Genomic DNA, 15414 nt, shown 5'->3' with positions numbered 1-15414 from the left:
TGTTAACCTGGCTCTCCACATATCTTGAATGTCGATTACAAAGGGTGGCTTTTGACGGGAAACTGTCATCATGGGGACATGTTACATCACTGGCAGGTAAACGCCAAGGGTCTATTTTGGGTCCGCTCCTTTTTGTACTTTACATCAATGACATGTCTGAAAGTATGAGCCATGCAAATTTATCTTTGTATGCTGACGATTCAAAGTTATTTATAGCCATTACTGATATGTCCGATTGCGTCAAACTGCAACAAGATATCAACCAGGTTGTGAAGTGGACGAGCAAATGGAAGTTGTCAGTAAATGTTAAAAAATGTTCATGAATTTCTTTCACTATGAAACAAAAGGTCAAATAATATTTCCTTACAGATGTACTAAACAAACTATCTTGACTCGCACCAACTTTGTGAAAAACCTTGGTGTATTTTTAACAAGTAAACTTAACTGGAGTATGCACATTAACCATGTGGTTTCAAAGGCTTTTAAAATGCTTGGATTTATCAAGCGTATACCTGTAAATATTTTAACAGTATCAAAGTTTTAAAAACGTTGTATGTCTCCTACGTCAGAAGCAACGTTGAATACTGCTCATCCATCTGGTCCCCTCATCAATTTTATTCAATAAAGAAATTAAAAAGAGTCAAAATAAAATTTATCAAGTATCTTTGTTTCTGTTCACCGATGGCTTACTCAAAGGCTGTGTATAGTAACCTATGTTATGAATTTCGCCTTCCCACATTGGAGAACAGGCGAAAATTTTTAGACACTCTTTTTCTTTTTAAAATCCTACACTCAGTTTATAGTGTACCAGATGTTCTTGCACAGATTCATTTTAACGTTCCCGCTTTTAAATTGCGTCTTACTGTTATTTTTAGACCAGTGTCAGCACGTACGAATATCTTTAAACACTCATTTTTATCACGATCTCAGACATATTTTAATTCTATCAGTAACAAGCAAAATTTAGATATTTTTAATAACTTCAGTAATTTTCGTCATGGATTATGTAAGATCCTTTTCTCTGAATGATTACTTTTTTCTGGATGTATATCTGTGTCTTTCACGGTGTTGCTTTTTTATGTGAAATCCTGTTTGTTTGTTTTCGTTGTAACTGTTATATATTCATTGTTTTTGTATCATATTTTTAATTTCAAATGGATCTGTTATTAAGGCAACCTGTTGGTTCGAGATTAAATAAATTAAAAAAAAAACTTTGCCAGAGAATCGGAATCGAGTTTACCGGGAGCAATGTATAACAGCAGTACTCAAGGGATTCATCGATAACGCAAACACTTGCGTGATGTATTTGTCGAAAAGCGTCTGAGAAATATTGAATTTTGTTGGTGGTAAACTTAGAAAATGAAATGTAAAAGTCAATCATGAAAGTTCAGTAAATATTTGGATGCCTGGGTTAATCCTTGATCTGGGCAAGATCTCACCGATATGATGAGCAGACACTGAATGAAACAGGTGTAAAGTATCTATGACAACTTATCAGCTGGTTTTATTGCGGTCTTTGCAAACAGTTTGTGCAGTTTGACTTACATTATCTTCATCTGGAGTCCAATAAGATGTTGACGACATAACATGAGATTGACCACTGGCGTACTTGTCAGGTATGATTTACGCTATCATAAATAGGATGCCAGTGGGCTGGGGGAATTTGGCAAAATGCAAAGTTCTTAAAGGCACGATGTCGTCGAAACTTATGCCAAAGGTCGTGTCCTGTGCCACCAATATGAAGACAGTATACAAGGTATGTTGGCGATTGATGAAAGTTAAAACTTGTATGTCATAATGTACATGGCAAAAACTAAATATTGCAGCTGTTGACGCGATGCGTCTAGATATCGTGTACGAAATACATCGCACAAGCGCAGTTTCAAATACCCCTCTCCCTTTAAACGAGGTTAAGTCATCTTAATTTCTCTAGCGATGCCAAAGTTTGTGTAAGGATATGATTTTTTCCACTTGATATAGTTAATGTTTATTGATCCACACATCTGCTTCATCATGTTTACGAGTACTACTACTCACACTTATGAAATCAGAAATCATCCTGCCTGGTCTTTACCAGGGGCAGAGGAGAATTTGATCACTTCAGCGATGACAAAGGTAGTTCACGCCACCAAAATAAAAGACGTAACTTTTGATCAATCTTTTCTTAAGCAAACTTTCAACTATTCTCTTTAAAAACCAAAATAAAGTCAAAGGTCACCATGCAAATTTTGGTACTGGAGAAACAAATTACTAGACATTTTCCAGTATTTGAAATTCAAAATGACCTTCTTCCCTGTGTTATCTATATAGGACAAACTAGAATTCCAGATTTCCACAAAATTCAGCCAGTGAGTTTCATTTACTAAAAAAGATTCACACTGAAACCTCAGAAGTGGTAGGTCAAAAGAATACTCTAAAAGTTTTGAGAGATCAAATATCTGTTCCCGAGGCGAATTCTGCCTTAAGCAAATCTATCTACTCCTTTGGCAGTCCAGGTGAGCATTGTCAATGTGAGTCAAATGGTCTAGCATGACCTTGTCCACTGGCTCCTGCAATTATTTCTATTATACATATGAACTTGAATTCATGCCTTGAGTAGGAACATTAGAATATTGCATATATGCTGGCTAACACCGACACAAACCCAGACATGTGCACAAATCATCAACAATACAAAAATAAAATACAAATAAACAAATACTACTATATATGTATTCGTAGATGAGGCAAAAATTTATTCATGTTCATGTAACATGAACATACCCCGAGAAGTGCATCTGCATACAATAAACTTTAAATTTAAATTACTAGAAACTATTAAAAATACATGAGAAATATTCATACTTTTATTTGATGTGCATTAAAATGGTGTGTTCTGACACAGACCCTGGAACTTCAGGGTCTAGTGTTCCGAGACATCTCCATGTGTTATTCAAAGGGATGTGTTGACCCAATGTCATCTTCAGGGACATTTATATCATATCACATTACTTTGTAAAACTGAAATAACAGGAGATTGCATTCGCTTTTGGAATAGGGATTTAATGGCAGCACTTTATCTGCTGTCAATGAATCAGTATGTCACTTCTTTGTGATCTTTTCAGATCGGCTTTTTTATACAAGTGACAAATAATCTTGCAATTATTACAATCTTTTCACACTAGACTGCAGGTACAAAATCTGATATTGAGTTAAAACCACAAGTTTGTGCAAGTTGAGGCAGTACATGCCTCAAAACTGATAGACTTGACATTTTCTCAAGCTCGCCAATAAACAATATTGCAATTCAAAATGGCCACCATCCCTGTGTTATCTCTACGTAGAAAAAATTAATTTTCAATTTTCACAAAACCGGGATAATGAAAACTTTCCTTACTCCAGAGCTTCAAATAGAGCTGTCACAAGTGGTAGACTGGAAAAGTATTGTAAAAATTTGAGAGTCTGAATATCTGTCCCTGAGGCACATTCTACTTTAAGCAGTATTCTGTTCTGTACATTCTGGAAGGAGCATCTTGTTTTGTATTTATTGCCAGCTGTAAAGACTTATCAAACAGAACAGTCTCTGATTCACGGAGACACAAAGTCCTCTGCAAAAGCAAACAGCTCTGCTCACCAAACATGACACTACATTTCCAATTCAGAATGAAATACATAATCTTATTTTCATCAATAGAGTCAACTTTGTTAACAGTCCATCTGCGGAGGTGTCATGATTGGAGAAGCACATAATCACACTGTCATATTTACGCAATATCCTTAAGCATATCAGGGTGTCATTTGCTGTCATCTGTCTTTTGTCTCTTTGTCCAGTGTGGAACATCCCTGGTGTCTTCATCCTCCTCCTCATCATCATCAACTTGAAATATTGGCACTGGTTGTGTTCTGGAAGGATTAATAATATGGAATTAAAGGAATGGATTTCCTTTGGGATTTGGAATCGTGCTTGCATTTGTTGGGAAATACTATAAAGGAATAAAACCATGTCATGAAATCTGTACCATTAAAAACACTGAAATTTCTTCATATTGAAGTTCTGAAATTAAAAAAGTTTTGGTCGGTGTCCATCCTGACATGAGAAAAAAGTACCTTGTGATAATTTGTAAATGATAATTTGAAATTTTGAGATTCGCTACTGTCATTTCTACAGAAACAAAATGTAAGAAGAAACAAGTTTGTACTCACTCTTTGTAAGCAGGAGTGACCCACATGGGATTCTCTTCAGCCTCCTTGGCGTGTCTTAAGATTGCCTCTCTTGGATTGCTGTCGTCAACCTTCCTCAACGCAAGGTTGGACACAATGTACGATGACAGGGTACCCCCTGTGGCAGCTACACGACCTCCTTTGCCTGGATGGAGGGAAAAAAAGAAATCAGAAATGAAGACATCCCTTGCGTAAAGGATGAAACTTAAATGTAAAATGATGGCCTGCTTTCCCACCCAACATGACAAAAATAAATCTCTACTTCAGAGGAGACGTACAATACAGTTTGAAACTTGAAGTATACATTCTGTATACATATGTCGATTCTTTATTGTATTTCCCAAAGTATATTAAAGCATATGATATTAAACTTCTAAAATGCCTACATGGCTGTAATTGTGAATTAACGTTTTTAATTGTGAATCTGATCTTTGATATTAATCCATTTCTACTCTTCCTAGATCATTCTTTATTTTTACCACTGGATCTTCAATTTTGTGTTTGGAAAACATACTAAAGAATTATATCCATGGCTATAAGGTCCAATAGCACAATGATGCCTGTTCTCGATACAGTGTACAAAATTTTGCCTTGTGATGAAGAAAAGTCTTAGGTAAGCAGTGTTTTTCTGATAATTTGTTGTGCATTGGCTGAATGACCAAAACACTTGGGGATGAATGTGACATTTTTTTAAAAGATCATGGTCCAAGAAAACTAGTAAGATTCATACAATTTTCTAAACTATCATATCAAATTGCCATGCGTCATCTGCATTTGTGCAGTTTTGTTTTAGGCAGTGATAGCAGTAACTTAGCCCTTGTTACATGATGACAGCCGTTTGCACAGGGCACAGAAAGATGGTGTAGCAACGTTGGCATAGGCTTACCACTTGTGATCGGCAAGTCTGGTCGATGTGACATCATGGGATCCTTGCGTTCCTTCTCCAGTCGTTTCCTTGCCAACTTGGATGTGGCGTTGGTGTCCCTGAAGAGTGGTAATGAATGAGCTGCGAACAGGCAAGGAAAAAGAGACCTGATTATTAGAATCATGTAAAGATTCATGGAAGATAATTGATATGCTTACGCATTAACATGATCAGATGTAGACTGTCTACAGTCCCTTATGCCTTTTCTTTGCTATTATTGGTGTAGTCCCTCGCACATACAGGAATGGAGAATGCTGCAGGCATAACTCCAAGTGCAAAAGACTAGACACAAGGTACTGTGGTTGTCTAAATTCTTTGTATCAGCACTGACAAAAAAAACAGATAAAGCTCCAAGTCAATCTCGTGTGAGTTCATCAAGATTTGAAAACACAATTCACGCAATGAATGTTCTAAGATCATGAATTTTGCTTTCTTATGACCTCGATCAGCTGGTTGCACATTGTGACACATCAAGATCACAAATTTGCAGTGAAAATATGCAAACAACTTACGTGTTATAATATGTTGGTTGACAACAAATTCTATCTGTTGAGCTTTCCTCTTCTTCTTTGTGGCACAAAGCAACGCCCCGCTACAAAATAAATAATATGAAGCATAAAAACTTAAACTTAACATCAAATGACAGGCAAATGGTTAAATTTCATGATTGCAAAGAAAAAAGTTTTATAATCAAGCTTACTTTTTAAGACAAAGGATACAAATTCCCAGGAGAGTACAATCATACTTACTTGTGGCTTTTCTCTGGATTGTAATAGACTTTGGTTTCACCGTTGCCACAGCCGACCATAATTTGATTCAGCTTGGGATGCCATAAACATCTAACAACGCTCTGAAATCATAGAGAGAAGATTGGCATCAGAAGTTGAGGTAGAACACACATGGGGTTCAGATAATCAGACACTCAAACTTTCACAATATTCTCATGGCCTACCATTTGTAGGGGGCTCACTTTGAAGATTATGGGGTAAATAAAATTATCACCAGTGTAGTTTTGTGAAAATCGGGAATTTTATTTTCCCCATAGAGATAACACAGGGATGGCGGCCATTTTGAATTTCAAATATCGGATGAACTACCAGTATGTCATTTTTTGCCACTTTTTGACTATAAACAAGGAATTCTTTTGTTTTCTGCAAAACGTTGAACCCAACTGATTTACAAACAGGGAAAGCAGAGACAATTCACTGTCATAGAACTATTTCCTATCGATAGTTTATAATTTACTCACTGATTCAGCAACTGGTAAAATTGCAACTTTTTCAAGAGTGTCTCGACTGTAGAAAACTAGCTTTCCCTGGCCTTCGTTCTTTTTGACCGATGTACCCGTAATGACCATCCTGTCGTCTGGGCTGAAGATACATTCTGTCCTGTAAGCAACACAAAACACCCAATTTAGTGTCACAGCAACCACTGCTGTATTAGTGATACGGCACATATATTGCCTGCCAAAACAATACATCAATATGGACTTCCAGAACCATATCTGCCTTTGGTTGCCAACAGCTTGTATATAATGATCATTTTTTACAACTAATCGATTTGCAAAATCTTTTTATATTTCCACACCATGCAAGGAATTTAAATTTGATACATTAGGGAGTAATATCAAGTTTTTCTATTTTATTTATACAACAATAATGGCCTGAAAAACTGATGTTTTCATTGCTAAACTGTTTGTGCTTTACACATATAAGAAAATTAATATTAGGCCTGTTAGATATTCTTCTGTGAAAGTTCTATAATTAGCTTGATCACTCAGTTTTGAAAAAAGGACGAAACAGAGGGTTGATCCAATTATTTGAGTTTCAATTCAATGATTGATGAGAATTACAGCCATTGTTACCATAAAATCAAGCATTGATACTTTATCCCTGGAATACTTACATGGAATAGTAATTTGTAAGGCCCTGTTCCACTCCAAGTGGTCTTTTAAAATTTCTGATGTCCCAGAGTTTCAATGTGTCATCACCTGATTATAAAAACATAAAAATGACAATCAGGCATAAAAATTACAGACTCAAAACTATATTGGTACACAATGAACTCTGGTTATTGGTGACCACTGAGAGAATTCCTAGCTCAGAAAATTTACATTCCTTTGAAAATATCTCTGTCAGCAAAACATTCCTGATCCAACAGGTTTTAATAGCTAAGTGCAATAAAATTGTATTGGTCAATGGAAAGAAGTTTACAATATACCACACAGCATATATTTAAGCTATACACCACACCAAGGGATGGTATATCACAGATTTTAGCTAGCTCATAACATATATGCACAATAGATAGCTTGTGCATACCAGTCTATGAAATGAACTGGTCAAAATCGAGTGGTATACCATTGCTGAGGGGGTTTATTGCTATTAATAGTACATATACCAGTATATTAAAATTCAGGCGTGAAATGTAAAATAGGAAGTTTTTCTCAAGGAAAGCCATGGAGGAATAACTCCATGTTGGTTTATGAGGTCACATGATATGCAGACTTACCTCCCCTTGATGCTAGTGTTTTGTTGTCATATGAAAAACACACACAGGATGTCTCTGTACCATTGACATGTGCTGTTGGAGTTTTGTAGACAGGGCTGACCTGCAGGAACACAAAAAGCACAAACACATATTGTATGTACTAACTTAACGTAACTCTGGTATAGCTGTAGCCTGTAGTCAGGACAGGAGAGCCATGCAACAGCAGACAACTATGTGACATGTAAACAAAGTGAATCCGGATAAACAGAAGACACTGACCTATTTTGGTTGAAATCACAGATGGTACAATGAAAATTAGGTAATGGTTAAAAGAGATGATGTGCATGTAATTCTGTCCTTTTATACTCTTCTCATGTACATGTAGATATGTTACACTGCTGTGGTTAGAGAGCTCAAAAATTCTCACACAATATAACTTGCTTTTTTGATGAAGATTGTTGGAAATGTCATATACATCTTACTTATTCATCTTAGTACTGTACTAAACCCGCGCTAATAACTGTATTATTACTTGACAGATCTTTGAGGACAATGGGTAAATGAAACATATAACCTCTAAGGCTCCACTCTTTCTATTCAAATTATCCTAAAATTTATTTAACAAGGTTAATTAAACAATATCAATTACATGTATTGTGTATCTATTCAATAGCTAAATTCATTATCTTGTCTGGTAAATGGCCTTGACAAAAGCCACAAACATCTTGGTACGGCATTGTTCGGTGTAAATGTAAAATTCTTCCTCATTTAATTCAATTGTTCTTTTGGATAAGCCATGTACAAATACTCATTTACAAATTCTACATAAAACATATCCACCGTGATGTTCATATCTCTATGAAAGGCCTCATTTGCATGGCCTGACTGGAGAAATCAAAACACAAACTGCCATACCATTGTTTGCCTTCTGATATCCCACACCTGTAACGACCCGTCCTGACACCCTGCCGCTATGAGTTTGCCATCTCGGCTGTATGTACACGCTGTTGGAACTGTCTTCCGACCGGTGATGGATCTAAACTTGATGACTTTTTCTTGCTTGTTAATGTTGGGATCCCACACTCTGACCGTTCTGAGGGGAAAAAAGCAATCCGATGAACATTATTATGTGTACTACTCAGACTGGGCACATTTTCTGTGAGCAAGTGATGACCAAACTACAAGCATATGGTGAAAATTGACCAGGAAAAACATTATACATTTCTACTACAGCATTTCTGCTTGCATGCTCCGGTAAAGTATGGTATTGAAAAGAGATATAATTGTATGATTTTTCAAGAATCTGAGGTGAAATCAGAGACAAAATAAAAGACAATGTAAAAAAGCATAGTTCATATTACAGATGACAAAATAATTACTGTACAGATAGAAATTGATCCTTTTTAGAGTTTCCAATTACCACACTGAATTTACTTGAAAATACGCTAAATTTTCAATAAAGTTGCGAAATCATTACATCATCTTCCAGTTTCATTTGATTCTGATACATCATCTTTTCAATACTCATTATAAAGGTGGCTATTTACTACAAACTGAACAATAATTGGTTAATAGTTAATTGAAAGTAAGAGCTCAAGGCGCTTTGAAAATGTGGCAATTAAATGCTGATTCCAGCACACACTTTAGAGACTGGAGAGGAATCTACAAAATGCCACTTACCCGTCATCAGAACAGGTGCAGAACTCCTTGGCTTTGGGATTCCAACATCCGCCATGTAACATTCCGGTGTGACCCTAATGTAATACATTTAGGTGATCAACGTTGTAAGTTTGTAGTGCAAATAAATACAGTTACTCATCTCAACAAAATATGATTGGTTGATCTGTGCATGAAGCATAACAAAAGACATAATAACATTATCTTTTAAAATTTGCCATCCTCCTAGTTTCTGGCTAGTAGCTGATACTTGAATGGATTCTGCCATTGATTCACAACATATTTGTACTTTACTTCACTATACTTTCTAAATATGTGTCATATCATAATCCAAAACATGGTACTAATTACCTTTGTCTTGGCCATGTCTACTATATACTGGTCACCTTTGACACATTCCATGAGTTCAAATCCATCCCTATCGACCACTTTGGCTTGAGCATTTCCGGCGACTATAAGAACCATGTCTCCAGTGTTGCTGAACTGTGTCGTCTTGATTTGATGGCTGCAGGTCAAAAATTCAAGACGTTCCTCACAAGACGTTTCTATCAAGTTCAGATGATATTGTATATGCATGTTGTCAGTCCAACCAAAAGACAAACAAACTAGTTTACATATCTACACATGCAATTGTAGTTTACAACTGATAATTATCCTGTTATATCGTGTGTAAAAACACTAGGGAAGATGTAATGATACTGTGTATGTGTTAAATCTACAAGAAGTATGCAAAATTCTGCAAATTTGATGAGAATTCAGAGCCAGTTTCAAAGTATTCTTAAAAGAGGAGAAATCTGCACCACATGTCGGCCTTTCGCATGAAGATTTGTTGCACTGAGGTGTTCCCACAATAAGAGGGTTGGCTGTTGGAGAGCCCTTCGCACCTGATGACAGATCTTCAAGTCAAATACCAGCCTCCTCTGTCTTAAACAAAAAACTGGGATTAATGCACATGTGATTTATTTGCCAGTTAAAATCATCCACGACAAATTGTGACCTTGATTCAGTGTTACTTACCATTCACAAGGCCTGAAAGTACGAAAAGATCGCAGGGTAACGTCCATTGCAGCAAAATCCCAAAACTTGACATCAAAATCAAAGCTGCCGGTTGCCAGCCTAGCTCCAGCAGGGTCTATTCCCAATGCAGAGATCTTCAAATTGTGGAGGAAAAAAAGACATTGCTCAGTGTAAGTCAAGAAACTTTGATCCATAGGATGGAAGATGTAAAAATTACAAAGAAAGTAAAGCTCTTACACAACGAGTGATCACTGTTATGAAGTTCATACCGTTTTATCACCATGGTCCAATGTTATTTCATGTGTAGCTGGAATCTTCTTCTCTAATCGCTGTTGAAGGAATAACATTGAAAAACTGTCAGCTTTATACGCTGATTACTTTTGCTGGACCAATTTTGCAAGAACGGTAATATTACACTATTATACAATTTGAGTATTCTTATGGTCAATGCATATTAATTACTTCCTTATGAAAAGTCAATATGGTCTTCTAACATTAATTTTATGACTTTTAGGTACACTGTGGAGTCTTTCTGCATAAACGCCTCCATGGTAACCACTTTTGGGAATAAAATTATTTCATCATCAAGATGTGATTACACATGTCAACTTTTCACTGACGGTCCTTTAGCAGTCCATATAGAAATCACTATCACATCACAACTTTTGCAGTGAATTGCTGAACCCCTCACAAATGTAAAAGTTGCCGTTTGGTAAATTACATATGGGATGTCAGCAATCAAATGTCCTTCAAGAAATATTAAGGTTGAATGCGCCTCGGGGACAGATATTTGGACTCTCAAACTTTTACAATTCTTTTCTGATATACCACTTGTTGGAGTTCATTTTAAAGCTCTTGGTGTAAGAAAACTTTTCACTGGCTTAGTTTTTCGAAATTCAAAAATTTTAACTTTCTCCATAGAGTTAATACAGGGATGGCGGCCATTTGAATTTTATATATCAGTAAAAATTTGGCTATTTTTTTTCTCTAGTACCAAAATATTCGTGGTGACCCCCGATTTTTATTCTTGCTTTTGAAAGAGACTGGTTGAAAGATTCCTTCAGGAAAGTCTGAGCAAAAGTTTAAGTCTTAGTCTTTTGAGGCGCATGCTACCTTAAGGTAGCTACATACCTTTTAGACACTTTCAGATTTTATTTTTTTCTCAATTGAACACGTCCCAAACCCCAATAAAGTATACATTTTCTGAAAGCCCTGATATAGAGCTATCCGACCAAGCACAGTACACGGTCATTATTTGCATAGGAGTCACGTGACAAGCGTTTTGCTGAACCTTCCAAAAACTGGTTTTTCCCGCCTTATGCGAACACGCTGCAAGATTTCCGGTTGGAATTTCTTCATTGACAAGCCTTGACAATATCCTTCAAAACCGTGTCTGGGATTTTCTTTATATGCCTTTGTTTTTTTTTAATGCGCTCTTAAAGGTGTTAGATGAAGGTGCTTTTCAAGGAATTTAATTATCGCGCCATATAATTTTAATGGAGCCTCCGGGAAAAATCGCAGACACGGTTTTGAAGGATATTGTCAAGGCTTGTCAATGAAGAAATTCCAACCGGAAATCTTGCAGCGTGTTTGCATAAGGCGGGAAAAACCGGTTTCAGCAAAACGCTTGTCACGTGACTCTTATGCAAATAATGACCGTGTACTGTGCTTGGTCGGATAGCTCTATATCATGGCTTTCAGAAAATGTATACTTTATTGGGTTTGGGACGTGTTCAATTGAGAAAAAAATAAAATCTGAAAGTGTCTAAAAGGTATTTAGCTACCTTAAAGAAGTTCTAGAAATCTTACAAGTTCATCATCATCGTCATCACTGTCATCATCTTCATCACTGTCTTCCTTTCTCTGAGCTGTGCTTTGTTTCACAGTGTCTGTGGAGGGCTGCGTCTTTGGTTTTTCTGTGGATATTGCTGACGTACTAAATCCTGGTGGCAGAGGAGGACCTGTCCAGGTAAAAAAAAACACAGGAACTCTTTGTGAGTACATCGGTAGTAATTCCCTTCCTTGTATTTGTATGTCTTGATTGTTTAAACGTGGCCACCTAATGCAACTTGGTTCTTATTTGTTGAAGCCTGGAATGGTACAAGCTGGACAGCAATCAGTCTGGCCACAGTGATTAGTCACATATTCAAAGTATTGGCTGGTGTACACAGAGAAAGAGACAATCATGGAAACAGGAGTAAATCTGGTATCAGATTTATATTTTACTTCCTGGTTTGTCAAGAATTCTGAGAGAATTAAATGATGTTGAGCTTTGAGTTTTGAACCTTGCAGTGATTCTTGTTTAGCTGTGAAAATTGTTTTTGAAATTAGTTATCATTGTCTGCTTGTATTAAAATGCAGACTGTTGTGAAAGATGGCTGTAGCATGCTATGGTAATATAGGGAGTTATATGGCCAACTGAAATTATAGCAATGGGCCTGGCTTTCTGCCAAATCAGCACTGAGGGCGCTATTTTCAACAATTGCTCAAAATATGAAGAGTCTTGCCCACCCAAAAGTTTACAGTACTAAAGCTGACATCAATTTAATTTTTGCAAATGGGATTTGTGCTGCTGAATCTGTTGAATTAGGAATATTTTGCTCAACGCTAATGTGTTGGTCTATTAGTCATTGATTTACAATTATTGTGCCATCCAGAGCAAAGGGAGATCTTGTACACAGAAGAAATGGATGGTGACTATGATCAGCTCTTGATTATTTGAGGTCAGCTTCAGGTTAAGGTTCCCTATCTGCATGTGAATTACCTATTTCTTCATCAGAATCACTGTCATCTGAACTTTCACTGTCTTTGTTATCATTTGCATTCTCAGTCTCCTGGAAGTTGGTCTTTCTCATCTCCTCTGCCGTCTTCTTGGTCTGTGCCAGCATTGCCTCCAAGTCAAACGTTCTTGCCTTCTTCCCTGTGGTGATCAGGAGAATAGACATGTAGTACATCAGGAAACCAAATGGATTCTGGTAATAGTATATACCCATCTTGAAGGTGAAAATTATTTTTTTTTCCCTCACCACACGCCTTGATTAGTTCAGTTACCAAGTTATTGGTTAAATTACAAAATTACAGTCATCAGGTCATAAGCTCTACAAGAGGAGGAAAAGTTTTAACCACAAGACAAAGAAAAGTAAAGTTTCAAAAATTTCTAATATGTTATAATCACCTCAATGGGAAAAATTGTAACGTTGATTTTATAAAAGATGGAGAATGTACCATCATATTTTTGATTTAGAAATGACTCCATCAGTGCTGTAGCTTTTCGATTTGAAGAAGCACACTCTATGATTCAGAGTAAATGAAACAATGATACAAGATAATGCATCTCCTCTTTGTGTTACTAATAATAACATAGGCTAGCATTAGTCATTCAAATTGCATGGGATTTGAGATTTATGTGATGTTTATAATGCAAATTTCCTTTTTACCCAGGATTCATCAGTACTTTAATGCAGTTCAAGTAAATATTACGAAATATAATTTGTAAACCTTTGACATTCAAATTGAAAAAAATGTTCTGTTTTGGAGTAATTCCAGTCCTTAAGAATAAAAGATTTGTCGTTGAATAGTTGTGTTTGAGTTTGTTTCCACAAAGACCAGGGTCTGAATCTGTTGTTCTAACTCTTCTTTGTATGAACCATTTGTTTCCATCTTTGTAATTGTGCGGCGAAAGTTAAGAACTCTATGTTTGAATATGCCACTATGACATGATCACACCACTCTCAATGAGACATCATTTGCCAATGTTTATGCCTCCTATTCTTCTTTGTTAATTAATTAGTGAAGAATTCAATTAATTAATTAATCAATTAATGAGCCAATGAACTTTGGATGTCTTGTCCAAATTGTTGACAATATCAAACACAAAATTTCTATGAAATAACAACTGCTAAAATGTGTAATGCCCCAACACATGGCTGGTTTCTGAATTTGTGATATGCATATGATATCTACAACTTACCAAATCCTGAGAAACCCATCATTTCAGCCATGGCATCAGATTCTTTGGACTCATCCTTGTCTCCTGATGTTGGCGATTCAGATGTCTCTCTCGCTGGTACGGGGTTTTTCTTTGGAGGTCCAAAGCTTCCAAAGCCAGAGATAGCTTTATTGGAGTAAAAAGAACATGCATAAAGGACAGGTGATTCACTATACAAGTGCACTACATAGTGTTCATTAGGCAGTCGGACTAGAGAATGGCGAAGTTATTGGCCAGAGCAAAATAGTTGGTGGTCCCACACCTGGAACAACTTGATTCGTACATCCCCGAAGTATTACTTTCATTTGTGTATCTCGTCAGTACACAAGAAATTGCAGGTGGCCCATAGCTTTCCTCAAAATGTATGACTCTTGGCAAACATACACTGTGTGTACTGTGAAACGTTATTTCTTTGTTCTGGTGACTCACTACATGAAAGTGAAAATATTTTCATTTATTACAAGGGTGATTACAACTTTCCCGCTTAGATGTCACGCTAAATGTCATCTTCCATCACAAGCTCCCGTCCGGAAAAGTTTCAGCTTTAAAATTGGGTGATGTAAAGCGCAGCCAGCCGACAAACTCAGTCGGTCGCGTCCTTGAACTTTAACAATCAACCGAATGCGTGTGATTTAAAATCAACTTCTTTGCACCCAGCACCACAAATCATACCAGAGAATTAAATAATTGCAGCATGCAGTTAAACATACAATTTGTGTGTGGGTCTTTAGATATATACTCAACATCACACACTACAGCTTCCAACAGTTATACAATTACACAGTGTATACAGCTTCCAAGGCTAGTAAGCTATGGAGGGAGATGAAAACATCACTTTGGGAAATTATAACAAAGACATACGCCATGCAAGCATCAGCCCTTAATTCGGCATAGCTCGAAAAATCCTAAAATCACCTGCCGACTGATAAATCTCAGACTACAGTGACCAGAGGCGGGTTGCTCTGGTCGAAACACCAATATCGTGCACTGTGTATCGCCATAAAGAAGACGTAAATCCACTTACATTGATTTGTGTTGTTCGCCATTTTGAAACCCTACAAAATTCCCGGAAATGACACTTTAGCTGCCTGAAAAAAGACAGGGACGAACTATAGCG

The 15414-nt window shown here is 36.7% G+C and overlaps 1 protein-coding gene across 1 annotated transcript; it reads right to left on the bottom strand.

Moving 5' to 3' along the window:
• Positions 1 to 3387: 3387 nt before the first annotated feature.
• Positions 3388 to 15392, bottom strand: LOC139138442 (WD repeat-containing protein 70-like). The gene is made up of 17 exons (XM_070706826.1): positions 15322 to 15392; positions 14280 to 14423; positions 13074 to 13229; positions 12119 to 12270; positions 10579 to 10638; positions 10310 to 10443; positions 9644 to 9797; positions 9296 to 9369; positions 8531 to 8708; positions 7637 to 7736; positions 7031 to 7115; positions 6375 to 6513; positions 5875 to 5975; positions 5638 to 5717; positions 5087 to 5206; positions 4183 to 4345; positions 3388 to 3882 (listed from the first exon to the last, which is right to left on the bottom strand). The coding sequence occupies exons 1-17, from the start codon at positions 15341 to 15343 to the stop codon at positions 3774 to 3776; spliced, it is 1971 nt and encodes a 656-aa protein (XP_070562927.1). The 5' UTR covers positions 15344 to 15392; the 3' UTR covers positions 3388 to 3773.
• Between the last annotated feature and the right edge of the window lie 22 nt (positions 15393 to 15414).

The sequence above is a fragment of the Ptychodera flava genome, chromosome 8, assembly GCF_041260155.1.
Source record: "Ptychodera flava strain L36383 chromosome 8, AS_Pfla_20210202, whole genome shotgun sequence".
In the NCBI taxonomy this organism is placed as follows: domain Eukaryota; kingdom Metazoa; phylum Hemichordata; class Enteropneusta; family Ptychoderidae; genus Ptychodera; species Ptychodera flava.
The sequence above is the reverse complement of the archived record's forward strand: the minus strand, read 5'-3'. Positions and strand labels throughout refer to the sequence as shown.